The sequence below is a fragment of the Oreochromis niloticus genome, unplaced genomic scaffold, assembly GCF_001858045.2.
Source record: "Oreochromis niloticus isolate F11D_XX unplaced genomic scaffold, O_niloticus_UMD_NMBU tig00006735_pilon, whole genome shotgun sequence".
NCBI lineage: Eukaryota > Metazoa > Chordata > Actinopteri > Cichliformes > Cichlidae > Oreochromis > Oreochromis niloticus.
This window is the reverse complement of record NW_020328146.1, coordinates 122,267-149,382: the sequence shown is the minus strand read 5'-3', so window position 1 is coordinate 149,382 and position 27,116 is coordinate 122,267. Positions and strand designations below refer to the sequence as shown.

Genomic DNA, 27,116 nt, shown 5'->3' with positions numbered 1-27,116 from the left:
ATCCCTCGGGTCCTGTTTCAGCTGTTTGCTGGATTATTTCTGATTTCTTGAGAACTTGACTTTCAGATACTGTTCATTTTTTGTATAGGTGCTTTAGGTATGTCACTTCTTCTTTTGTCCTCCACTTTTCCAGTTTCCTTAAATTTCTTTAAGTATACGCTGAGGAGGGAGGAGAGGGCGGGGCGGCGGGGGATTCTCTGGCTGGCTGGAACAGCGTCTAATAACCAACTCGCAAAATAAAACAAAATAAAAACAAACCAACAACACGAAAACACTTGACATTATGATCCAGCTGGCGTGGGCGCAGACAGGTGGGTTGAGCAGAGCCGGTGTCGATGGCGTGCTGAACCAGCCGTGTCTGCCTGTGGTCTCCGGTTCCCTGCTTTTGACCGCACTGGAGGGCCAGAGTCTCTGTACCAAGAGTGATAGCCAGCTTCGCGGTGTCAACGCAGGCCCCCCAGCGGGTCAGCAGATCAAGGCCGATGATGCACTGGTCTTGGATGTCAGCAAGCCAGAAGTCGTGCACCAGCTCCAGATCCTTCACTCGGATCCGCAACGGTTTCTTCCCCCGCATGTCAGTTCTCTCCCCCGTCACTGTCATCAGCTGGGTGTCGGTGGGCGACCAACCCATCACAAGCGGCCCGGATGTTCCAGGAAACACACCAGGTCGTAGGGAGGGAGTGTTCGCCCAGGGCGCCAAACAGGCTAGGACCGCCACTGGATGGCAATATCTTAACCTTCTCAGACCCAGCCCCCAGAAGCCATTTTTATTTAAGCACTTTTTTTTAGCTGTTTGCCACGAGCTAGATCGGATTGCTTGAACAGGAAGTCATTACCTGGTTTTGAGACACTTTTTTTCCTTGTAAAAGTAGAGTTATGGTGCATCTGTTCTGTTCTGTGATTGGCTGCTTCTGTTTCACCCTTCACGTGATAATTCTCCGTCACACAGCAGAGAGAGGTAATCAATCAATCAAGCCCATTAACCTGCGGTCATGAAGACATTCACTTCGTTGTCTGCTCGACTTAATTGATTATTGGCACAAGTTTATTGGTTTTGATGGTGGCGTTCATGGACGAAGACGGTGACGCAGGTGAAGACTTGGGTAAGGATACTGCTGCCCTTTAATTGTTATATTGGCTTGTTTAAGCCTTTTCAATTGATGCACGCGGACAAACTTTTAACGCCATTTTTAACAAACTTTTGAATGACGTCTTATTTAAAGCTTTTATTTTTTTCCCCCTGTGAGTGAAGCTCCCAGTGCAGCTCTGCTCCGCGGGGACGACTTAAAACACGGTTATTACGACCCGGTGTTTGGAGATGGGGACAGCCCCTCAGAGTTAATTAACGGTCAGGTGAGGTGGTGGCACGAGGCGGCGCACGGCTGGGACACTAATTAAGCCACCGCAGGCTGCTGCTCCCCGCGAGACCGACGCGCGTTTTATTTGACCTGCGGGTCACCTATGGCGTTATTTTTGTGCCACTATTCTGAGCGCACATAAAAAAAATTTGAGCGAACCTAAAAAAAAGTTTGCAGGTGCAAGTGTTGCATTTTGAGGAGAAATTTATTTTGAGCGAAGAAAAGCTGAATTTGAGTGAACAAAATTCATTGCGTGCAAGAAATGTATTTCAGTGTTTGCTATTATCCATACACACACAATAGCAGCCCCTCTCGCTCAGTTTTTGCATTTGCGCTCGCTCGCAATTAGAGCATTTATGGAAATATGTGATGTCTTGATGAAACAAGCAGATATTTGAAGTTTACACAGCACCATTCTCGCATGAAAATATCTTAAAAGTTTATTTTGTGACCCAGAAAGAGTAATATTTCAAACTCCGCCACTCTGTGTTCCTCTGCCACTGCCTCGTTTGAGTTTTGGACGAAATGGATTCTGGGATATTGCATTTCGTCACTTCGAGCTTATTGGAGACCAGAACAGCCAATCAGATATTTTTGCATCCAAGTCTGTGATTTTTCCCTCATATCTTTAACATCCTTTGTCCAGTATATCCACTACTCCCCCTACACGTGTTCAAACCGTCTCGGCCTTCCTGTTCTAACTTTGTCTACAGAGTGCTCAAACTGGGAACCGTTTGAGCACTGACCGTCTTAAACAGTCAGGCCTTAACACTGTTCATTACGATGGAAACAATAGAGGATGGGTGTTTAGAGGTGGTTCAGTTACAGCAGAATTAGGTTTTTGTTTTTTGTTTTTTTAAAAAGGGGAAAATGAAAAGAATGACATTGAACAACAACTTTTTTTGGGTGAAGGAAGCATTTGTAGTTTTAGTAGTTAACACAGGAAAAAAAGGTGTTAGTTCACTTTTCCCAACACTGCAGAGGCCTTATGATAGAGTGGGATTTCATCCTGTCTGGTTATCAGGGTTAACCCTGGTTTTTCTGTGCTATTAAGATGGTTCACTTCTTACCAGAGTGCTTCACCATGATAACTTGTTCCCTAGATTAGAGATCATTAGGTCTGAAATCAGCGTCTACTGACCTGTCAGTTCTCTGGGAAATGATACCATTCCTGGAAGATTCCTCTGACTTCCTGTGTGGATAGTAGGTGGGTCTAGTGTCTTCACACTTCCCCGATGATTAATAAGAGATATATATTTTTAGATACACCTCTTTTTTCCTTATTTTTTTCCCCTTCCACTGTTGGCTGGTTTGTATTTAATTTGCACATAGACTATGAGCCTTTGAATTCTGTTTGTTGCATTTACTCTTCACTTGCTCTCAGATCATCAACCAACATCAAAGCTGCAGCTGAAAGAATGAGAACTAACATTGTCTTCTAAACATTAATTTAGTCATTTACTCATTATAATCCATGAGATTCTGATAAACAGTGGGCATTTTTGCTGTCTTTCTCTCCTGGCTTTAAATAGGCTAAACTTTATTACTCTCTTTTTTCCTGTCTTACAAAGCACTGAGTGTCCATGCATTCATTCAGCGCTTTCAGTATTTATCTACTGTGCAGTGCTTTTCCTTCACCACCGCTGCTTTGTCTGGAGCAGCTGTGTTTATCTCAGTCTGTATTATGTGTTCAACCAGTTCATGGTTTTCTAATATTATAGACTCATCTTTTGAACAATCAGCTGCTCTGTTACTAACATCTGTTTTCTGTTGATAATGCCACAGATGCCACCCAGTTTAATGTGAGTGTGCAGGTTAAAACCTAGGTTAACTTGGTGAGTTGATAAAAGCTTCATGTGTTCCTGACTAAATATGTAAGGATAAGGGAATCCAGATAACACAAAGACAACCTGAGTATGTTGAACTCGATTCATAGTACTTGGCTCCAGCTTATGATGACTTGAGGTGAGAAACATTCAGTTTTCAGGAGCTTGTTAGGAAAAACACGCAGGTCAGAATCATTAACTGGGCATATTTTTGCAATATCTGACCAAATAAACTGGGTAAAATGATCCTTAATGAAAACATAGTGCAGTAGGCTGGAACTTAAAGATCAAAGCCTTCTCCTAACTGCCACAAAATGAATTCTGACTTTGAAGTTCTTGAGCCTGTATTCATTTTTCAGACTGGCCTGATCCAAAAATTTATTTCTGTTATTATTTGTATTCTTGTAGAAGTCAAGATGATAGATGTTGATGATAATTATGAACTGATTAATGTCCAGAGAACTATATTAATAGAAGGTAGGATGCTGAAGTAAAACCAGATGAGTGATTTTTAGTCCAAATTTTTAAGTTAAAAAGCAAATTCTTGCTTTACTCTGTTGCAGACTGTCCAAGCCTTCTGTGTGAGGAACTGGAGGATTTGTCAAAAAACAGCAACCGAGGGAACATGAGCAGGAGGAGGAGGAGGGAAACGGAGGAGGAAGTGTTTAGTCAGTGGGAGGATGAAGAGGCAGCAGAGGAGACATGGCGAGAAGAGAAGGACGGGGAGGGGGGGAAAGAAGAGAAAGTTGTGACAGAGGGAGAAGAGGAGGAGCAGGTGAAGCCTGAGAGTAGGCTGAAAGTGGTACAGGAGGTGCAGATGGAAGACGACAAGATTGAGAAGGCCAAGGAAACAATTGCTGATGAACAAGAGAGTAAAGTGACAAAGCGCTTAGCACAAAAAGATGAGCAGAAGAAGAGTAAGAACAAGCGAGGTAGGAAGCAAAGTGAGCAGGTGAGAAGTAAGGGAGGAGTAAAGGATGTTGGTGAGAGGTCTGAGGAGGAGAAGACAAGTGAGACACAGGAGGTGCCAGCGATGAGCTCAGAGGAGACCTCGGCTCTGACAAACAGCTGTGACCTCTCTGACCCACTCTACTTGGGGTTTGTGGGGACAGGGCTGTGTTGTCCCCAGTTCCCATCCCCTGCTGTACTCCTCACAGCCTCCTGTCTCCATCCAGCCCACATGTCCTCAGCCACAGAGTAACAAAAGACCTCATAGCCCCCTTCTGCCTCACAGTGTCCCGCAGCAGGGCCCACAACCACTTGAGGTGAGAGGAAACCATTCATGTGCTCATACCTGATGATCTGTGAACCACTTGAAATGTATTTTCCCTTTCATTTCTTCTTTAGTGCTCAAGATTCATTGCACGCTGAACCTGAGTGACACATTCACACCAAACTCTGTTTGTATGCTGCTCTATTTCAGACATGCAGATTTAAGATCTTTCTCAAACTTAAGCCAGTTTCAAACATGAACCCCAAGAATGTTAGGAAATCATGTCAGTACATTCCCTGAAGTGGTTCTTTTTCACATGTAAGAGCTTTGGATGCATTCTCACTACTAATATTCTGCTGGGTTTTGTCAAGGATGCTCTCTGAGTGTCCTTGTAAGGTTCTTGCCGACCCACGTCAAAATAGCCCTAATTACTTGAACTGAAGCTAACTGGACTTGCATTTTTGGGGGTTTATAAAGGTGTGTCTCCACTCACATAAGATGCTTCTTTACTTCTTAAATGTCTGAAGGCCCAGGTATTTAATCCCTGATGGGGTTGTCACTTTAAATGTGGTCCTAATAGATGTGGACAAGCCTGTTATGTCCGATTTAGACTTCTGCTGGGAATCTTTGTAGTGCCTGCAATGTAACCTACGTAAATGGCCAACGTCATTGCTGGCATTTATTGTGCATTGTGTTAATTACAATGTGCTAATGTCCTGGTCTTTTATATGTAGTGCCAGCCAATAGGAAAAAAATAAAACCCTGGGAGTAGGGATTGATATCTGTTCCTCAAGATTTTTCACTTCTTTATACATTCCCTTACATTCATTCCAATAGTTTCCACAGTCTCCCTCCAGAAATTTGCTGACATTTGTGAGTACTTATATTAATACTATTATTATTAATGTTCCTTATATTGAGGAGATGATCGTTACTTTCACTGATAAATTTTAAAACTGCAGTGAAAAAGGTGAAAAAGAAGAAGAAGAGCAAAGCGGCAATCGATGGTGCTGAAATGGCCAATCACAATAATCGCGGGCTACGTTGAGCTAACATGTAGTCACATTGCTAGGGTGATGCACAAGAGGTTACGCCATAGGTTTTCACGGGGGTTTGAGGTTAAGACCTATATGTTTATATTTATATAAACATTTGCAGACACATTGGAAGTTGGTGCGTTCCAGAAACAGTGAGGAAAAACTGGATTTGTTTTGGTTATTAGTGATAAAAACACATTCATGGATTGAACCTGACCAGTGCTCTGTGTATAGCTTATTTAGCTAGTCAAAAATACACAACAGTGGCAGTACAGATTAAAAACACTTATTCTATTTATTCAGGTACACACTAATAGCTACTGCATAGATTTCTTGCTGAATCATAAATCTCCAGTCAGTCTTTAAGGGTCATATGAGTCAAGATGTGACTCCTCTGTGAGACATTGCCCTGCCATATTGTTGTGAGCTATTAAGGTCACATGAGTCAAGCTGTGGGGGTTGGGAAGAGGATTTCAGGACTGCATTATAGGTGGCTGATAGTTAGCGTCACTACCTCCACTCAGTGGTGGTTGTTCACAGTGCCTCTGTCTGTATTCTTGATCGAAGATCTCTGCTCTCCTATGTAAAGGTCCGAGCACTCCTCACTGCATTGCAGGGTGAACAATGCGTTCTTTAGCATGTGTCGGAGTATTTTGATTAGGTAGTTTTTTGTGAGGGTGTTGCTGTGTCTGAAGTGCACTGGGATGTTGTGCTTGGAGAAATTTCTCCAACAAACCTGCCAGATGCTGTCTGAGTAAAGCATGGAGGATGCAGGATACATGACGCCCACTCGCTTGTTGTGAATACTCTGGATAATTACCTGTAGCATCCTCATATGGGTTCAGGTGGAAATGATTCTGTATTAAGCAGCGCAAAGACAGTTTATCTGAATGATTTGGACATTTGTGTCGAGAGAATTTCAGGGTTACAGTGTGTGAAAAGACAAAAATAAACACATTATACTTGGCTGCTGATCATGAAGTTTAACCTTTAACCCAACAGTTTTGCATTTTCTAGTAAATCTCAACAGGTTTCTAATAATGGCTCATTCAGTGTGTAATTACAGTCTAGTGTGTATGAAATATGCACACCTAGAGTCCTCTGAATTATTAATGATGCAGCTGTGAAAATGGCATCCTGGATTTGAATGTTTGTCTCAGTGTGTAATGTCGTGTGATATCCGTAGGTGACAGATTCTTTGAAGCCATTAACAAGCACATTGAGCGTGTGGAGAATGATCTCATCTCACTGAAAAGCTATGTAAGGTGATAACGGTAAATAAATTGTTCTTTACTGTTATTTGCCAGGATGACACTCTTGGACCCACAGCATGCGCTGTGCTAGTAATCGGTACTTTTAATGTTTACTAGATAATGTTACGGGTTCTACGACAGCAAGACGTTTCAATTTGGCGAGCGCTGTACTTCAGACCAGATCAAATCAGAAATGATTGTTTGTTTTTGAACTACGCTGGCCTGAAGACAAATTTGTACAGAGACTGACAACTGAAATGTGAGTTCGGTAGAGCTGGGACAGTCAGACAGTTACCAGTTTGGCAGGAGAAGAACTGTTTATTTTCATAACTGATCAATCTTTAAAACCCTTTTTTTCCTCCCCCCCAAAAAATCCAAAGTTAGCGGTTGCAGCTTTCCCAGTTGTGATTTATTTGTTAGTTTTTCTTGTCTCTGGGGTGTTTTGATATTGTGAGTACAAGAAAGTAATTATTAGAATGTAATGTGTTAAATTTGCTTAGATGAGAGGGTCCAGCAGTAGATCAGATGAATAGGAAAGGATTTGTCTGTGTGTTTCAGTTTGGCTTAGCTGTAGGCTTGAGTGTGTGTACTTGTTTAGAGGGAAAGGAATTTATGGACACTGGGGGTCTGCTGTCATAAAAGGAGACGGGAAGCTACAGTCGGGGGTTGCTGATGCTGATGCTTGTACCTTTAATAAAAACTCTTAATTGTTCTAACTTAGAAGTAGGTTTGCAGGAGACTCTCCACCTTATCTGTAAATGTAAGACAACAAGAGGCCAATGGCCCAGTGGATGCAGAGTGGGGGTCTCAGTGTTTGTAATATGTTAACTCTGTTTTCTATGTTGTGTAGAGGAATTTGGTTAAGCTTGGGTGAGGAGATTACTTTTATGACCCGAAGGAAGTCACGTATGCAGAGACACACACAAACAGTGCTTTGACTGTTACGACACACCTACATGCACACTCACTCACGTGCACAGACATACGCACAGGTACGCGCACACAGTCACTCACAGGCAGGGATAGCTCAGTAGGTAGAGTGTCTGCCCCATGATCGGAAGGTCGGGGGTTCGACCCCACTGAACGGCTACCCTGAGGTACCCCTGAGCAAGGTACCGTCCCTACACACTGCTCCCCGGGCGCTGCACTGGTGGCTGCCCACTGCTTCACTGGGTGAATGGGTTAAATGCAGAGGAGTAATTTCCCTTCGGGGACTAACACAACACACTTTACACTTATGCACTCAAATAGACATACGGGTACGCGCACACACAGGCACTCACGTGCTCGTGCATACACACACCGACACAGAGTTTACAGCACACCATGGGTCCCTTCTACAAAACTGTGGTTCACAGACAAAGGAGTGAAGATTTTGCAGAGGGACACCGGCCTTGCACGTCTTCCATTCTAGAAGATGCATGCTTAAATGAAGATGAAAAAAGATGAATAAAGGTTTTGTGAAATAACTACTGAGTCCGGTGCCATCTCTGGATGCTCAAGGAATAAAAAAGAACCAGGGTGAAACTGATTTCGTAACAATATGTTTGAGTATTGTCTGTCATCAGAAAAAGTAAACAGTTTGAAGACATTACATCAGGTCCTGGATAACTGCGGTGGGCATTTTATATTCACTAGATTTAATGAACCAAGCAATTAACAGAAAATTAGAAAAATCATTACCTGCTGGCTGCAGACCTGGAACAGACGTGTTAATATCACATATGGGATAGAACAATGGAAATTAATTACTTCCTGGAAGTCCTAAATGAACTTTTATTTTTTGGAAATGATTGCTGCATTGCATTGTGTGGGCTGAAACATTCAACTCTGCACTGCACTCAAAGGTTTTTTTCTTTCCCCCCCAGACGACTCTCCAAAATTATATTCAGCTTTTAAAAATGTGATAATTGATACCTGATTATTTAAAATCCTTTTGAAAGAGGAAAAAACATTGGGACATTTTACTGAATTTGACTGAGAACATTTGTGCTGAGGTACTGTGTCTTCATGGCAGATGGAGATAACGCAGGTATACCCCACCCAACATAGCACCAGGGGCCGAGGTCGAGCCCTCAGCTTCCCACTGCTGCCAGGGATAGAGTCTGTGGACAGCTGCCTGCTGCCACCTGCACCGAAGAAGAGAACACGGATTGACTACAGCACAGGTGAGGGGAAACGTCTCTGTGTGTGCTCACATTTGACTGCTATGCAAATTATTGCCCTGTAATGTGTGTGTGTGTGTGTGTGTGTGTGTGTGTACACACTAACGTGCTCTTGCGTACAGATCAGTTAGAGCATTTAGAGGCCCTGTTCCAAGAGGATCACTATCCGGACGTGAAAAAAGAAAAGTGATTGCTGCTTCAGTCGGCGTCACACCTCAGAGAATTATGGTTAGACTCTTACTCTGTTCATCTTCTGTGAAATTTTACTGAAGGCTTATTTGTGATGTTTTCCTTATGAAGATCTACTACTGGCATTTTTTTCTTTGTGTTCCTGAAATCCCATCTCATCCTCTGTAAAGCAGTTTCTACCTTTTTGTTGGCCTCCTCAGTCTTTTATTTGTTTCCCCCTGAATGTTTCTGGGTCCCAGGTCTGGTTTCAGAACCGAAGGGCGAAGTGGAGGAAAGTACGTGGTGTTACAGCAAAGGTGGAACACGGACAGAGTAGAGCTGAATACAGTCCACATCACCAAATCAATCCCACTTTGCCCACACTGGCTCACAACAGGTATTTCTGTTTCTTTCCTGTGTGTCTGTGTAGGTTTGCAGTCATCCAGGTCATGGTAGTCTAGAGAGACTAAAAAAAATAAGGTAGATGGACATATTTAGGTTTGAAGGCTGTACACTTAAAGAATAAAGGTCACTCTTTTGAGGATGCCAGTGCTCACATTTTGGACTAAGAAGACAAGATGGTTTGAGAGAGATGTAAAGGAGGTCATTTGATCTTGCAAAGGGTTCTTTGGTTAAAAGGGAGTTTTTTCCTTCTTGCTGTTTCTTGCTCCTAGGGTGTTGTTTGATTGCTTTCTCTGCATTATTGTAGGGCCTTTACCTTACAATGCAAAGTGCCTCGAGGCAACTGCTGTGATTTGGCACTATATAAATAATCCAGAATTAAATCCACATCCACTGTGACAATGGATGTCGAGACAATGGTGTACCTGCTGCTCTGTGTGTGGCTTTTTTGCGTGTGTGTGTGTGTGGCGGGGGATTTCCCTCGTTCTTGGCTTTCAGAAATGGTAGTTTTGATTCTTGTGATTAAGTCGCTCTCATGACTGAGTTACGTCTGTTGAAATCACATTTTTGGATAGGCTCAGATCACTTCGAACCGGAGCCGAGTAGGTACTGAAAGTGTTATTGCAGTGTCTTTACTCAGTGTAGTCAGGTACTTTAGTGCTGATTCAAACCCTGCCTCAACTGAGCTATTAAGGTCACATGATGAGGTTGGGCAAGCCCTCACAGTGACTTTACCCTTAACCCCTGGTGATGGTAATAACCCACGGTCTTTTTTTTTTCTTTTTTTTCTCACATCTTGGCTCATGTGAAGAAGCTCTGGGTTAATAGTGGGTCAGTGACCCTCAGGGCCACTTCCAAAGGGGACAGCCCCCCACTAGACGTTAAATACCTGGGACTCCATCTTTGGTTTTTTAGAACTGATGAAGCCTCTTGGATGAGAGGTGAATTATCTTCACAAATGAACAGAATCCCCCCCACCTCTCTAGATTTTTATCTCTGTACTTTGATTTGATTCATGCTTAAGTGCATTTTTGTTCTTTGTCTTTGTTTTAGTAAGGGAGCCGCTTCTTTGTCTCGTTATTATGCTCTCAAGCTACCCCAGCTTGCCCCTGTGCCACCTTCATTCCCCACCATAACCACTCAGAGCCCACCCTCCCACAGCAGCCTGTTGGCCAGCCTCAGCACCCCAGGTGTGAAAATCCACACATGCACATTTTACCAGTGTTGGGCAAGTTACTTTGAAAAAGTAATTCAATTATAGTTACTAGTTACTACTTCAAAAAGTAACTGAGTTAGTAACTGAGTTACAATATCCATCCATCCATCCATTCGCTTCCGCTTATCCTTTCCAGGGTCGCGGGGGCGCTGGAGCCTATCCCAGCTGTCATAGGGCGAGAGGCGGGGTACACCCTGGACAGGTCGCCAGTCTGTCGCAGGGCCAAGAGTTACAATATTCTAAAAGTAATTAATTACTTGGAAAGTAACTATTGCGTTACTTAAAAAAAAGAAAAAAAAGAAAAAGAACGTTTAACCCCCTGGGGTCCAGGGTATAATTGGCCATTTTTTTACTACTCTTGATTTTCCCTCCACATTTTACCTTTAAAAACTATTTGCTTTGCCTTGTTTGGTGTCATTCTTTTTAGCACAACCTCGCATGCCTGAATTTACAGTTATGTTCTCATTTTGTCATACTGTATAACCAGAATTGATCTAAAATCAGACAAAAACCATAAAATCAGAGTAGAAAAAGTTATATTTTTACTGTAACAACCACAAACATCTTTAATGAATCATATTTCATAACTTCAAATGCAAATATTAATTGTAAATTTTAAAATCCTATGCACAAGTTTTGCAAACAACAAATTTATTTGCATCCATTTACCTTGATTTTTTAAATAACCATTTCAAACTATTTACAGAACAATCAGCTGTTCTTCAATAAGATGCCACACAAATTATTTGTGCCACTCCAAAAAATATTTTGTGTCCACTACAAAGGAGAACATCACAGCCTGATACCTGCAGGTCTGACAGCAGCAGGTGTATCACTGCTGTTTCTACCTGGAGACAGCAGTCGCCTCATTGTTCTAACACACAACACAAAACTATCCACAACACTACACACTAACTACACAAGACAACACATTAACTACACACTCCAAACACGCTAAACGTCACAAATCTCACATCTCAAAACTCACTCTCTCTCTTTTTCTGCTCTCTCTCTCTCTCTCTCTCTCTCTCTCTCTCTCTCTCTCTCTCTCTCTCTCCTAAAACTTCCCCTGTTTTGTTTTGTTTTTTTGCTCATAAGCAGAGAGTGCTTGCTAGCGCTAATGTGGCGAAACTATTGAGGAAAAACGCCGCGTATATCTTGTTTATCACGACTCTGGTTTTACGTGGCCTATCAACACAATTTAAAAACTGGTATATATCACCTTGTTGCTTTGTCTTTAAGTGGTCACGTGATTGACTTACCACGACTACTTTATTCTTCCTCAGTCAAACAGCAGCACTCGATTGTTTTGCCCCCTGAGCTCCAGGTGTTGTGCTAGACAGCGATCATGATTGCCGTCCGCGGGAGCGCGCAGCTGCTTAAAACTGTAGCGTCCAGATTACTTACAGCTACTTCCGTGCAGCTGATATAAGATGCGGTAAGCTGAACACAGCTTCAACCGTCTGTTTGTTGAAAAATAGTAACGGACCGCGTTTCCTTGTTAGTAACTGTAACGGCGTTGTAACGATAGGAATAGTAATTAGTTACTGAAAAAAGTAACGCCGTTAGTAACGCCGTTACTAGTAACGCCGTTATTCCCATCACTGCATTTTACGACACCCTGCTTTTAATGCATTAGCTTGATGAGCATTCAGTCTGTCTGTGAGGAATTCGGTTTATCTTATTAAAATAAACGACTCAACCCAAGTTCAAAATGGCATACAAAGGTGTTAAAGATCGCATCACCCTTCAGCTGAGCTATGATGTTAGTAAGCTCTGTGCCCTGTTGTTTTGCACATTATTACACATTTGCCTAATAAGCGGGAAAAGACATCCAGTGCAAAAATAAATATAAATAATTATTAAAAAGAATCTGCCAAATCAAACATGCATGCTTTCCCACTGTGGCGAGCCCTTGTGTATACGTGAACAGCTGAAAGTAGCATTGGAAAGAAAATAGGTCCTACATAAAACTGCTCATAACGAGGTTTTTGAATTTTTGCTTTGTCTGTTTAATCAAACAAAACTAAAGCTGTTAAGTTTTTTTGTCTTCTTAGAGCCCTGCAATGTGAAGGCCATCTCGTTCCATTGATGAAAATGGAAACCTCACAACAAAACAATCTAGATGGTTAAATAAGTCTAAAGGTCAGAGGAAAATATGTAAACTTGGATTTGGGATTAAGTTTCCCTTCAACCTGAATTATCATTCCTTTGTGAGGCCCTGATGAATGATTACAATCAGAATACTTTATTAATCCCAAAGGAAATGATCTCAAACCGGACCAGCTTAAATTCTTTGATATCTGGATGATCAAGCCGCGATGCAGTCTCCCCACCTCCATCATTCCTTGGAATTAGGGCTGTTCGATATAACGATATATATCGGATGACGATATAAAAACGTCTATCGTTTCATTTTACGCTATCGTTTGTTTCGTGGTGTCGCAAAATAAACTGTTTACGGCAATATTTTTTCACCGTTTTGATGGGTCACTGTAGTGACTATATTAATTTCTTAAAGTTCTCTCTTTCTCTTATATTTAATATAACCACACTATGGACGGACAAGCGCCTGTTTTTATGCGTTGTGGTTAGCAACAACGACGGTAACACCACCTCGTGTCCGCTTGTTTATGTTCCACATAATCCTTTCATAATAAAGCTCAAGATCCTGTTGAGACTTTTCAAAATAAACTGAATCACGTGAAAGAGCAGATTATTTACGGATGAGAAGTAAAAAAGAGCCGCCAGGTGCTAAAAAATAAACCTTAGACTCAAACGTTAGAACAGGCTTTTCCCCGCAGCACGCTGTGTAATAAATACTCACAAAGAAAACGGCGGCCGTTACAACTTATGTCTAAAAATCTATCGTTTCATGCATCTGTTAAAACACTGGACTTCAGCTACATGACGCGCAGCTGGAAACACTTCCAGCAAGTCGAGCTGCCCGAGATTCACAGAATTTACAGAAAATGTTAAATTTTTGTGATTTATATCGTTATCGGGACGATAGAATTCTTATATCGGGATATGAGATTTTGGTCATATCGCACAGCCCTACTTGGAATTGTTTGCCATTTTTTGCCATAAACGATTCCCTTATCGATTCCAGTCGCCCCAAAAGACGTCACCACGTTGCGGAGCGTCATTTACCTGGCAGGGCGCCTAAGCGGCTCAAACGCTCAAAGTTTGGTTATACTTTACGAGAACGGATGACAACAGGGCAACTTGCAATACTTGCAAAGTAGATATTTCATTTAAGGGAGGAAACACTACGAATATGCAAAAGCATTTGCTCACAAAACACGCCATAACCTTAAATGAATGTCGTGTTTTTAATTCCGCTCCGGACTCGTGAATCTCAACCCAGCAGCAGCGGTAACGTTTGCACGTCCTCTCCCGTTAATGCGGCAGATAAATAATAATAAATATAATTACTCTATAATAAATCATTACTGTGCGTTGCATTTAGGTGACCATGATAAGAGACACAGACAGAGTCTGGCTGGCTCAGATGCTGGCAGTTCTCGCTGCAGTCTACCGGTAGCGTCTCCTTTCAGGCCAGGATAGACGAAAGTCACCGAGCAGTGACTAAGTTTGTGGTCAAAGGCTTGCACCCATTTGCCACAGCAGATGCCCCCGATTTTCGGTGAATGTCTTTAATTGTAGGCAGGGACATTACTGGATATTCTTGTGTAATTGCTACAGAATAATTTATGTTATACTTTGTTAATGCTACAGAAGAACATTTATTTTACCTTTACAATTTTTTTTCCTGGGGACCCTGTGACACCCCATTGAATAGGCGTAGGCTGTGGATCTCTTAAGGTCTCACGGTTGGGTTTGTAAGGCCATGTTACTCCTAAATTTCTATCTTGTTCAAAGAGAAGATATAAAACAAATTTCTAAGCTAATCGACCTTAGTGTTCTCTTTTTAAAAAAATAAGAATCGATAAGAGAATCGATAAAGAATCGAATCGTTAAACAGAATCAAAAATGGAATCGGAATCGTGAAAATCTTATCAATACCCATCCCTAACCATCATTGAACAAGGATTCAGTTGTTCAATAATTATTTTTAATCTTGTATTATACATTGCTCTCATCACTGTCATATCATCAGCTTTAGTCACCATTCAGTGGTGCAAATTAGAAAGATCAGAAGCTTTGTAGTTGGATGTATAAATTACATGGTGATTTAATAAGGAAATGTATAGGTCAGCATCAGTGTTGGGACTAACGCGTTATTAAGTAACGCGTTACAGTAACTACGTTATTATTGTGGTAACGAGCACGGTAACTAGTTATTATGCCAAAACCAGGAACGCGTTACTCGTTACTGGGATTTAGATAGGCTCGTTACTCGTTACTTCGTGTGGTGGATATCGCGGAGCTTCCACAGATTCAATAACATTAGCAAGTGGTGGAAGCCAGCAGGTGGATGAAGGAAAAGGGAGGCAAGAGGAGAGACCCGAAGCGGCCGCCGGTCCGAGTGTCAGGTGAACTGAACTTCAGGTAAGAAGTTATGACCTGCAGTCTATCTGGGTCAGATATAAACCAAGTTTAGGTGGAGTTTATTTTCGGTATGCTGACATTTTCGTACTGCGTGCTAGCTAGCATGACGGAGTTTCTATACAGCTGGGTGGGTGCTATGTTACTAATGTTGAACTTTATTTTGTTCATACGGTTAATTATTAGAGTTGCCAACCGTCCCGTAAAAACGCGTTTCGTACTGAGGTGAAAAGGAACACAGTTTGTCCCGGACTTCAGCTACAATGAAAAAGACACAAAGCTGAAGCTGCACAGCTGCCTCTTCTTCTCTCATTCTCTCCTCTCCCGTTTCTACTTCAATCACGAAACTGATCAATGATCAGCTGATCGGCTTTTCTCTCTTGTTTATTTATCGCCCACTTTGCGCCAGAAAGAGGAAACCAGCGGAGGTCGCGTTAAACAACAGCAGCACGTTTAAGCTTGATCAGCTGTTGTTAGAATTTATTTAATATTAATTTCTAGTATCAGCTGATGTTTGCTGGAGCCACAGCTGTAAAACTGCTGGTCATGATATCAGTTTGGTTATCTGGTGAGAGGGAAACATGCAGATGAAACCAGGAGATGTCCTTACTGAATCATCAGAGCTGAACAGGTGATGGAGAAACAGGTTTACCTTTTAGGTGACATGGATGAGTTGAAGGGAAGTTATGAACTGTTTCTGAGAGACAAATAACACCAGGATCCTTTTCTAAGTAGCTGACAGCTGGTAACTGTGCAGGGGTGGATCTAGCAAAGTGTTGCCAGGGGGCCAGGTAGGGCATTAACAGGGAAAGGGGGGGACAAGGAAATACTTTTCTTTATTATTCTCATTTAAAATGTCTCGCTTTAAAAAAATAATAATTATCTGAGTCTTACAACAAACAATTGATAGATTGATACATATATACCATCAGAACAGTGTACATCACTGTCACAACAGCGTTTATTTTCATTCAAAGGCTTTATGATTTTTCCTATAATGGCGGGCCGGTCTCTAGTCAAAATGCCCGGGACGATTGTTTTGTCCCAGTCCAGCTCTGTATGCAGCTCATCTGCAGTCTGGTGTTACCTACATCTTCCTATTCAGAAGGCAGAATTTCCAAGTTCTGAGTACAATCAAAAGCACCACGACTGCAGTTTTTGTGTTGGATGTAAAAAGCAGGCTAGAATCATGGCGGCGGTCAACGACGGTCCAGGCGTGGGATTTCTCTCGTGGAAATGTGCACATTATTTTTTCCTTTCTGTTGGTAGGTGGCACAGTGCACTTGTGGCATGTAAGCAAGATAGAAGACTGACAAGACTGATTATCTTGTTAATAATTTTACCTCCTCACTACGTACGACTCTGGATACTGTAGCTCCTGTGAAAACTAAGGCCTCAAATCCAAAGTCCCTGACTCCGTGGTATAATTCTCAAACACGTAGCCTAAAGCAGATAACTCGTAAGCTGGAGAGGAAATGGCGTGTCACAAATTTAGAGGATCATCATTTAGCCTGGAGAAATAGTTTGCTGCTTTATAAGAAAGCCCTCCGCAAAGCCAGAACATCTTACTATTCGTCACTGATTGAAGAAAATAAGAACAACCCCAGGTTTCTCTTCAGCACTGTAGCCAGGCTGACAAAAAGTCAGAGCTCTACTGAGCCAACCATCCCTTTAACGTTAACTAGTAATGACTTCATGAACTTCTTCACAAATAAAATTTTTATCATTAGAGAAAAAATTACCAATAATCATCCCACAGATGTAATATTATCTACAGCTACTCTTAGTACCATCGATGTTAAGTTAGACTCTTTTTCTCCAATTGATCTTTCTGAGTTAACTTCAATAATTAATTCCTCCAAACCATCAACGTGTCTTTTAGACCCCATTCCTACAAAACTGCTCAAAGAAGTCCTGCCATTAATTAATTCTTCGATCTTAAATATGATCAACCTATCTCTAATAATCGGCTATGTACCACAGGCCTTCAAGCTGGCTGTAGTTAAACCTTTACTTAAAAAGCCATCTCTAGACCCAGCTGTCTTAGCTAATTATAGGCCAATCTCCAACCTTCCTTTCATATCAAAAATCCTTGAAAGAGTAGTTGTCAAACAGCTAACAGATCATCTGCAGAGGAATGGCTTATTTGAAGAGTTTCAGTCAGGTTTCAGAGCTCATCACAGCACAGAAACAGCTTTAGTGAAGGTTACAAATGATCTTCTTATGGCCTCTGACAGTGGACTCATCTCTGTGCTTGTCCTGCTAGACCTTAGTGCTGCGTTCGATACTGTTGACCATAATATCCTATTAGAGCGATTAGAACATGCTGTAGGTATTACAGGTACTGCACTGCAGTGGTTTGTATCATATCTATCTAATAGACTCCAGTTTGTACATGTAAATGGAGAGTCCTCTTCAGACACTAAGGTCAATTATGGTGTTCCACAGGGTTCAGTGCTAGGACCAATTCTATTTACATTATACATGCTTCCCCTAGGCAACATCATTAGAAGACATAGCATAAATTTTCACTGCTATGCAGATGACACGCAGCTCTATCTATCCATGAAGCCAGGTAACACACACCAATTAGTTAAACTGCAGGAATGTCTTAAAGACATAAAGACCTGGATGGCCGCTAACTTTCTGCTTCTTAATTCAGATAAAACTGAGGTTATTGTACTCGGCCCTGAAAATCTTAGAAATATGGTATCTAAGCAGATTCTTACTCTGGATGGCATTACCTTGGCCTCCAGTAACACTGTGAGAAACCTTGGAGTCATTTTTGACCAGGACATGTCCTTCAATGCACATATTAAACAAATATGTAAGACTGCTTTCTTCCATTTGCGCAACATCTCTAAAATTAGAAATATCCTGTCTCAGAGTGATGCTGAAAAACTAGTTCATGCATTTATTACTTCCAGGCTGGACTACTGTAATTCACTATTATCAGGAAGTCCTAAAAACTCGCTGAGAAGCCTTCAGCTAATCCAAAATGCTGCAGCAAGAGTACTGACAGGGACTAGAAAGAGAGAGCATATTTCTCCTGTTTTGGCTTCCCTTCATTGGCTTCCTGTTAAATCCAGAATTGATTTCAAAATCCTGCTCCTCACATACAAGGTCTTAAATAATCAGGCCCCATCTTATCTTAATGACCTTGTAGTACCATATCACCCTATTAGAGCACTTCGCTCTTGCACTGCAGGCCTACTTGTTGTTCCTAGAGTATTTAAAAGTAGAATGGGAGGCAGAGCCTTCAGTTTTCAGGCCCCTCTTCTGTGGAACCAACTTCCAGTTTGGATTCGGGAGACAGACACTATCTCTACTTTCAAGATTAGGCTTAAAACTTTCCTTTTTGCTAAAGCATATAGTTAGGGCTGGACCAGGTGACCCTGAATCCTCCCTTAGTTATGCTGCAATAGACGTAGGCTGCCGGGGATTCCCATGATGCATTGAGTTTTTCCCTTCCAGTCACCTTTCTCACTCACTATGTGCTAATAGACCTCTCTGCATCGAATCATATCTGTTATTAATCTCTGTCTCTCTTCCACAGCATGTCTTTCATCCTGTTTTCCTTCTTTCACCCCAACCGGTCGCAGCAGATGGCCGCCCCTCCCTGAGCCTGGTTCTGCCGGAGGTTTCTTCCTGTTAAAAGGGAGTTTTTCCTTCCCACTGTCGCCAAAGTGCTTGCTCATAGGGGGTCATATGATTGTTGGGTTTTTCTCTGTATTTATTATTGTGCTATCTACTGTACAATATAAAGCGCCTTGAGGCGACTTTTGTTGTGATTTGGCGCTATATAAATAAAATTGAATTGAATAAAATTGAATTGAATTGAATTGAATCTTGCTGGGTATCCAGTTACGGAAGCAACACATTAACAAGAGAATTCTGAGTAAAACCAAAGTTACTTTCCCTAGTAACTAGTTACTTTGAAAGTAACGAGTAACTTGAAGTAACTGAGTTACTTTTTTAGAGAAGTAACTAGTAATGTAACTAAGTTACTAATTTAAAGTAACTTACCCAACACTGGTCAGCATTAATTAATAAGACAAAAGGGAGTCATGTTGAGGGCACAGGAAAAACATTAGAATTAAATGGTATGCAGATGCTCTTGGCATATTTGAGGTGAAGGTGAAGTGTTTGAGGTTTCAATTACTGCCACTGAAGCTGAATTTTCAGTCTGTTTGGATCTGCATGTGTTTTCCATCCAGCTGGGATTACAGCGTACCAGTCTTACCCATGGGGCAACATGTGCAGTCAGCCAGCCATGCACCAGCGTACTCAGTGCCCTCCTGCTTACCCTGGCAGCTTGGGACCTGGTCGAGAGCACCAGCCTACCTCTTCCACCATCTTCCCTCTTCCTTCGTTCTTCCCTGGGGAGGACCAGGAGTCGTTGCATGCAAATTCCCAGGATCCTTCACTCAACCAGACTTTCACAAGCAGCACCACCAGCACTACCACCGTCCTGCCACCTGTGTCAACGCTCCTGCCCTCTTGCCTCAGGGTGGAGGATACTCCAGCCAGGAGTCATTGCTAATGCCCTCGCAGGTAACGCAGCCTCTCCATAAAGCCCTGCAGTGCCCTCTTGTGTCAAAATTGATTATGACAGTCCTAGAGAGATCCACAGCCACTTCCACTGCGACTTTTCTCCCATACATTTTTGAATTTAAGTGTGTGTGAGCATGTGTGCATGTGTTTCAACTGTCTATGTAAATATAATGTGTGTGAATTTCTAAATTTCCTGTTTTTATTACTATTAGGATGTTCTCAGCCGAAATGTGAAAGCCACCAGGCTGGAGTTTGCTGGCTACAATAAATGCTCATTGCGCGGTTAATCATTTATTTATTTGCATTTAACTTCCTTTTATAATATAAAACAACAATTGAAGAATATTTTAGTTTTTGTCTTTTGATGTCCCTTTTAAAGACAGTTTGTTTTTGCTCAAATTGTAGCTTATTTCAGGTACCTCAGAAAAGATATCTTGGTACCAGTTTAGAAATCAGAACGAGATGTGAAGAAACACTACACTGAAAAATAACATCACTGACTCTGTATTTTTTTTTTTTTTTTTTTTAAATTGGCTAAAGAATTAATCAGGGACATTCAAGTCTGGGCTTTAGTCACATGTTCCAGGGGAAGTCAGGTGACCGAAAGGAGATCACAGGTACGCGATTTGGGGATGCTCAGACGCCACTATTTATACTAGCGCCCCCTAATGTGCCAGACTGAAAGTAGGTTGAACCAAGACATAATATTCAGCCTGCCACATACAGATGAATTAGTTATATATCAACTCACATACAATTACACCATGTAAGGTAAAATCATAAAGAAAACAACTCATTTTCTCTGTATAATTACTTAGTACTCAGAACTTCTAGGCTTAGTGTTGACTAATGAAAGAAAGTTGATATAATCAATTAACAAGGTAAAGGAATCTGATGCAAGTAATTAATTGTCAGATTATTATGAAGTGGAGACTCTTAAGTGTTGTTGGTGTGCATGTGGCTTAATTCACACCTAATTAAAACACAAAAGTTAAAATCTTGAGGAACATACATGTCTTTTGGTAGATTTAACTGAATAACCATACAAAGATCCCCCTTGCTTTATATTGAGAAGACACCGATTGTGAGCATCTTTGGTATATGGAATGGTCACATGCCCTAAATATGTCTTTACTGTTTCCCTTTTGTGTTACAGACAGAAGAAATGGATGTCACAGTTCCTACAGATGACCAGGACATCCAACTCCCTCATCTGGACAGAAGTAAAAGTGTTTCTGCTTTTATCATTTCAATTTTGGCTTAGAACAATAAAAAAGAAAAAAGACAAAAAAAAGCTTAAAGGCTGAGTCACAAAAAATGTTCAAGACACCCTTGAAGTAAAAACAAAGTTCTTTATCTTTTAGCTAAATAAGGCTTTGCTTTTAAGAAAATTAAAGCATTTGTTAATGTCTGTGTTCTAAATGTCAAATAAAAAAGGTATTTCAGATCTGTGGACTTGTGTTTCTGAAGATTAAATAGCAATGCATTAAAAAAAACGGATTTTATTTTTTTAATTTTAGTCTTTTTATTCATAATTTTTGGTATCTGGAGCAGGTAACTAGTACTTTAAGAAATATGGCCTTCTGTGCAAGCATTGGGTCAAAAATAAATCTTCGTATTAAGATATAATACAATACAATTTTATTTATATAGCACATTTAAAAAACCACAGGTATGCCAAAGTGCTTCACAGAACGAGTTAAGAGGAATAATAAATACGAATACAAAACACAAAATACAAAATACAAATAAAATATGCTAACAGGCGGGTGACATAACTAACCAATAATATAGTAGGCACAACCCGAAAGGCTGAAGGTTCAAACATTCTAAACATTAATAAAGCGAAAAAGATAAGTTACAGTACACTAAAAATGTGGGCTCTAAGAGGCGGGGAAAGCAAGGCTAAACAAATAAGTTTTTAATCGAGATTTAAAAGATTGAATTGAATCAGAAGCCCGAATAGCTAGAGGGAGGTTATTCCTGAGGTAGGGTGCAACAGCTGCGAATGCGCAGTCACCTCTGGTCTTGAGCCAAGATCTAGGTCGCACCAGGAGCATTTGGCCTCCTGATCTGGCCTAAAGGTCAGAGGAAAATATGTAAACTTGGATTTGGGATTAAGTTTCCCTTCAACCTGAATTATCATTCCTTTGTGAGGCCCTGATGAATGATTACAATCAGAATACTTTATTAATCCCAAAGGAAATGATCTCAAACCGGACCAGCTTAAATTCTTTGATATCTGGATGATCAAGCCGCGATGCAGTCTCCCCACCTCCATCATGGCTGAAAAGTTTCGTTACATTTGCTTAGAACCCTCTGTTAACATTAGTTATTTTTAAAAGTAAAAATAACTAAGCCACTGGAAGAGAGGAGGACAAAGCTTGTCCACCAAAACTCCTTCAGTTGTTGGGTCGGTTATGTAAAGTAGCTGCAAATTTGACCTCAATAAAATTTGTGGCTTTCATGGCATTACAAACATTGGTTTTTAACGGATTTTCCTACATATGAGGAAGTGTTTACAGAAGAATGAAATCTTTGTTCAGCTCAGCGAACCTTCACACTGCAGGTTGAGAAAGTAAAATTACATAGAAACCAAACTACAGTATCCCTGTCTAATCTTGCTTTCTAATTGCTTGGTTTTTATCTGTTAGGTGAAAGCAGAGTGATGGATACAGGCCAGCACCAGCTTTCATCTCAGGAGGGTTTGGTGGAGTATCCCCCCCGTCCCATGCAGAGCCCTCCCCCTCTGCAGCTAGCCAGCCTTCCTCTTTTCACCACAACCTTTAACTCTGCAAACCCCACTCCCCCTCTCCTCAACACACCAGCCCACACCCCACCCCTCTTCCTGGATGCTCTGGAGGGTGGCTCTACCTTGGCCCACCATGAGACCCAGTCTCTGCCGACTGACACCAGGTCAGCTCTACTCGCAGCAAACTGTGACATGAATACTAGAGGATGCTTCAAATATGGATGAGTAGAAGAGCTGACAGCAGGACAGAGTAGGCAGAGAGGGAATCTGTGAAATACTGATGTAGTCATGGCTCACACATCGTCTGTAGTAGCAGGGAGTCAGTTTTAGCTAAAATATGCTGTGAGAGATTGCACTTAGTCACTTTGTTCTTATACAATTATGGTTGTATGACTATAGATGTGTAACAGCACTAAAACTTCTACTTTGTGCAAAAATATGTTTATTTTTTAATACGGTTGGCAGTATCTATCCATGTTCAGCCACGCAGATGCACTGCATAGAGATAGTGGCACAAACCTCACATAAATAATGTGAGACCTGAGAATAAAACTCTGATTGTGTCTGTCTGGCTCGATATCACTAGAAGTAATCATAAGAACAACAAAAACCTACAGATGGAGCAATAATCAAAGATGTTTGTTTTTGTGACTAAATTCTTGTTTGCGTTGTCCTCAGTTTGCTCTTTGACTTGGACTACCTGACGTCTAGCCAGCAGAGCAACACTTTGTCTTACCAGCTCCAAACCTCCTACCACACCAGCCAGCCTCAGCTCCAACCTCAAGCATCTCTGCCCCACATGACCTACCTCACACCACCTCCCTACCTCACCCTTAACCCTCCAGAGTCTAATCCTACCTCCTACCTGACTTTTGGCCCTGGAGGAAACTCGACAGGAGTGGTGACCGATTCCACCACGGGTCATGCCTACTTTCAGTCCCAGAGTGCAAGTCAAATCCTACTGCAGTCGTCTGGTCACCACGGTGAGTCACTGGGGTAAAATGAGATTGCATTAATTTATGTATTGGAAAAAATATGAAATTTTACTTTTTTTAAATTTTAAAATTTTACAAATGGAAAGTAAAATCTATACACCCTACATCAGTGTAAACTAACCGAGAAGTCAAAAGAAAGTTTTACTTGGTGCTTTCTATGTAAACAGATGTTTGCACCATCATTATGGATGGGTATCGAAACCCGGTTCTTGTTGAGAACCGGTTCCCACTGTTTCAATTCCTTGGAATTGTTTGCCATTTTTTGCCATAAACGATTCCCTTATCGATTCCAGTCGCCCCAAAAGACGTCACCACGTTGCGGAGCGTCATTTACCTGGCAGGGCGCCTAAGCGGCTCAAACGCTCAAAAGTTTGGTTATACTTTACGAGAACGGATGACAACAGGGCAACTTGCAATACTTGCAAAGTAGATATTTCATTTAAGGGAGGAAACACTACGAATATGCAAAAGCATTTGCTCACAAAAAACGCCATAACCTTAAATGAATGTCGTGTTTTTAATTCCGCTCCGGACTCGTGAATCTCAACCCAGCAGCAGCGGTAACGTTTGCACGTCCTCTCCCGTTAATGCGGCAGATAAATAATAATAAATATAATTACTCTATAATAAATCATTACTGTGCGTTGCATTTAGGTGACCATGATAAGAGACACAGACAGAGTCTGGCTGGCTCAGATGCTGGCAGTTCTCGCTGCAGTCTACCGGTAGCGTCTCCTTTCAGGCCAGGATAGACGAAAGTCACCGAGCAGTGACTAAGTTTGTGGTCAAAGGCTTGCACCCATTTGCCACAGCAGATGCCCCCGATTTTCGGTAAGTGAATGTCTTTAATTGTAGGCAGGGACATTACTGGATATTCTTGTGTAATTGCTACAGAATAATTTATGTTATACTTTGTTAATGCTACAGAAGAATATTTATTTTACCTTTACAATTTTTTTTTCCTGGGGACCCTGTGACACCCCATTGAATAGGCGTAGGCTGTGGATCTCTTAAGGTCTCACGGTTGGGTTTGTAAGGCCATGTTACTCCTAAATTTCTATCTTGTTCAAAGAGAAGATATAAAACAAATTTCTAAGCTAATCGACCTTAGTGTTCTCTTTTTAAAAAAATAAGAATCGATAAGAGAATCGATAAAGAATCGAATCGTTAAACAGAATCAAAAATGGAATCGGAATCGTGAAAATCTTATCAATACCCATCCCTAACCATCATTGAACAAGGATTCAGTTGTTCAATAATTATTTTTAATCTTGTATTATACATTGCTCTCATCACTGTCATATCATCAGCTTTAGTCACCATTCAGTGGTGCAAATTAGAAAGATCAGAAGCTTTGTAGTTGGATGTATAAATTACATGGTGATTTAATAAGGAAATGTATAGGTCAGCATTGATTAATAAGACAAAAGGGAGTCATGTTGAGGGCACAGGAAAAACATTAGAATTAAATGGTATGCAGATGCTCTTGGCATATTTGAGGTGAAGGTGAAGTGTTTGAGGTTTCAATTACTGCCACTGAAGCTGAATTTTCAGTCTGTTTGGATCTGCATGTGTTTTCCATCCAGCTGGGATTACAGCGTACCAGTCTTACCCATGGGGCAACATGTGCAGTCAGCCAGCCATGCACCAGCGTACTCAGTGCCCTCCTGCTTACCCTGGCAGCTTGGGACCTGGTCGAGAGCACCAGCCTACCTCTTCCACCATCTTCCCTCTTCCTTCGTTCTTCCCTGGGGAGGACCAGGAGTCGTTGCATGCAAATTCCCAGGATCCTTCACTCAACCAGACTTTCACAAGCAGCACCACCAGCACTGCCACCGTCCTGCCACCTGTGTCAACGCTCCTGCCCTCTTGCCTCAGGGTGGAGGATACTCCAGCCAGGGAGTCATTGCTAATGCCCTCGCAGGTAACGCAGCCTCTCCATAAAGCCCTGCAGTGCCCTCTTGTGTCAAAATTGATTATGACAGTCCTAGAGAGATCCACAGCCACTTCCACTGCGACTTTTCTCCCATACATTTTTGAATTTAAGTGTGTGTGAGCATGTGTGCATGTGTTTCAACTGTCTATGTAAATATAATGTGTGTGAATTTCTAAATTTCCTGTTTTTATTACTATTAGGATGTTCTCAGCCGAAATGTGAAAGCCACCAGGCTGGAGTTTGCTGGCTACAATAAATGCTCATTGCGCGGTTAATCATTTATTTCTGCATTTAACTTGCTTTTATAATATAAAACAACAATTGAAGAATATTTTAGTTTTTGTCTTTTGATGTCCCTTTTAAAGACAGTTTGTTTTTGCTCAAATTGTAGCTTATTTCAGGTACCTCAGAAAAGATATCTTGGTACCAGTTTAGAAATCAGAACGAGATGTGAAGAAACACTACACTGAAAAATAACATCACTGACTCTGTATTTTTTTTTTTTTTTTTTTTTTAAATTGGCTAAAGAATTAATCAGGGACATTCAAGTCTGGGCTTTAGTCACATGTTCCAGGGGAAGTCAGGTGACCGAAAGGAGATCACAGGTACGCGATTTGGGGATGCTCAGACGCCACTATTTATACTAGCGCCCCCTAATGTGCCAGACTGAAAGTAGGTTGAACCAAGACATAATATTCAGCCTGCCACATACAGATGAATTAGTTATATATCAACTCACATACAATTACACCATGTAAGGTAAAATCATAAAGAAAACAACTCATTTTCTCTGTATAATTACTTAGTACTCAGAACTTCTAGGCTTAGTGTTGACTAATGAAAGAAAGTTGATATAATCAATTAACAAGGTAAAGGAATCTGATGCAAGTAATTAATTGTCAGATTATTATGAAGTGGAGACTCTTAAGTGTTGTTGGTGTGCATGTGGCTTAATTCACACCTAATTAAAACACAAAAGTTAAAATCTTGAGGAACATACATGTCTTTTGGTAGATTTAACTGAATAACCATACAAAGATCCCCCTTGCTTTATATTGAGAAGACACCGATTGTGAGCATCTTTGGTATATGGAATGGTCACATGCCCTAAATATGTCTTTACTGTTTCCCTTTTGTGTTACAGACAGAAGAAATGGATGTCACAGTTCCTACAGATGACCAGGACATCCAACTCCCTCGTCTGGACAGAAGTAAAAGTGTTTCTGCTTTTATCATTTCAATTTTGGCTTAGAACAATAAAAAAGAAAAAAGAAAAAAAAAGCTTAAAGGCTGAGTCACAAAAAATGTTCAAGACACCCTTGAAGTAAAAACAAAGTTCTTTATCTTTTAGCTAAATAAGGCTTTGCTTTTAAGAAAATTAAAGCATTTGTTAATGTCTGTGTTCTAAATGTCAAATAAAAAAGGTATTTCAGATCTGTGGACTTGTGTTTCTGAAGATTAAATAGCAATGCATTAAAAAAAACGGATTTTATTTTTTTAATTTTAGTATTTTTATTCATAATTTTTGGTATCTGGAGCAGGTAACTAGTACTTTAAGAAATATGGCCTTCTGTGCAAGCATTGGGTCAAAAATAAATCTTCGTATTAAGATATAATACAATACAATTTTATTTATATAGCACATTTAAAAAACCACAGGTATGCCAAAGTGCTTCACAGAACGAGTTAAGAGGAATAATAAATATGAATACAAAACACAAAATACAAA

At 41.0% G+C, this 27,116-nt stretch overlaps 2 protein-coding genes across 5 annotated transcripts; both read left to right on the top strand.

Annotated features, from left to right (window-relative positions):
- Window positions 1-856: 856 nt before the first annotated feature.
- Window positions 857-4,385, top strand: LOC109200353 (neurofilament medium polypeptide-like). The gene is made up of 3 exons (XM_025904759.1): window positions 857-958; window positions 3,593-3,661; window positions 3,748-4,385. The coding sequence occupies exons 1-3, from the start codon at window positions 877-879 to the stop codon at window positions 4,383-4,385; spliced, it is 789 nt and encodes a 262-aa protein (XP_025760544.1). The 5' UTR covers window positions 857-876.
- LOC102077252 (homeobox protein NOBOX) lies at window positions 956-26,827 on the top strand. 4 transcript variants are annotated; one of them, XR_002060523.2, is made up of 10 exons: window positions 4,321-4,449; window positions 8,705-8,855; window positions 8,975-9,080; window positions 9,281-9,417; window positions 10,476-10,612; window positions 22,359-22,620; window positions 23,135-23,439; window positions 25,038-25,375; window positions 25,916-25,992; window positions 26,532-26,827. XR_002060523.2 is itself a non-coding variant. In XM_019355894.2 (9 exons), exons 3-9 carry the CDS (start codon window positions 9,078-9,080, stop codon window positions 26,637-26,639), a joined length of 1,290 nt encoding a protein of 429 aa, XP_019211439.1. In that variant the 5' UTR covers window positions 956-1,103; window positions 8,705-8,855; window positions 8,975-9,077; the 3' UTR covers window positions 26,640-26,821. The 4 variants fall into 4 exon arrangements, 3 of the variants coding, with proteins under 3 accessions (XP_019211439.1, XP_019211438.1, XP_019211440.1); XM_019355894.2 differs by lacking the exons at window positions 4,321-4,449; window positions 25,916-25,992 and adding an exon at window positions 956-1,103 and having other exon boundaries at window positions 26,532-26,821; XM_019355893.2 differs by lacking the exon at window positions 25,916-25,992 and having other exon boundaries at window positions 26,532-26,825.
- The last annotated feature ends 289 nt before the right edge of the window (window positions 26,828-27,116 follow it).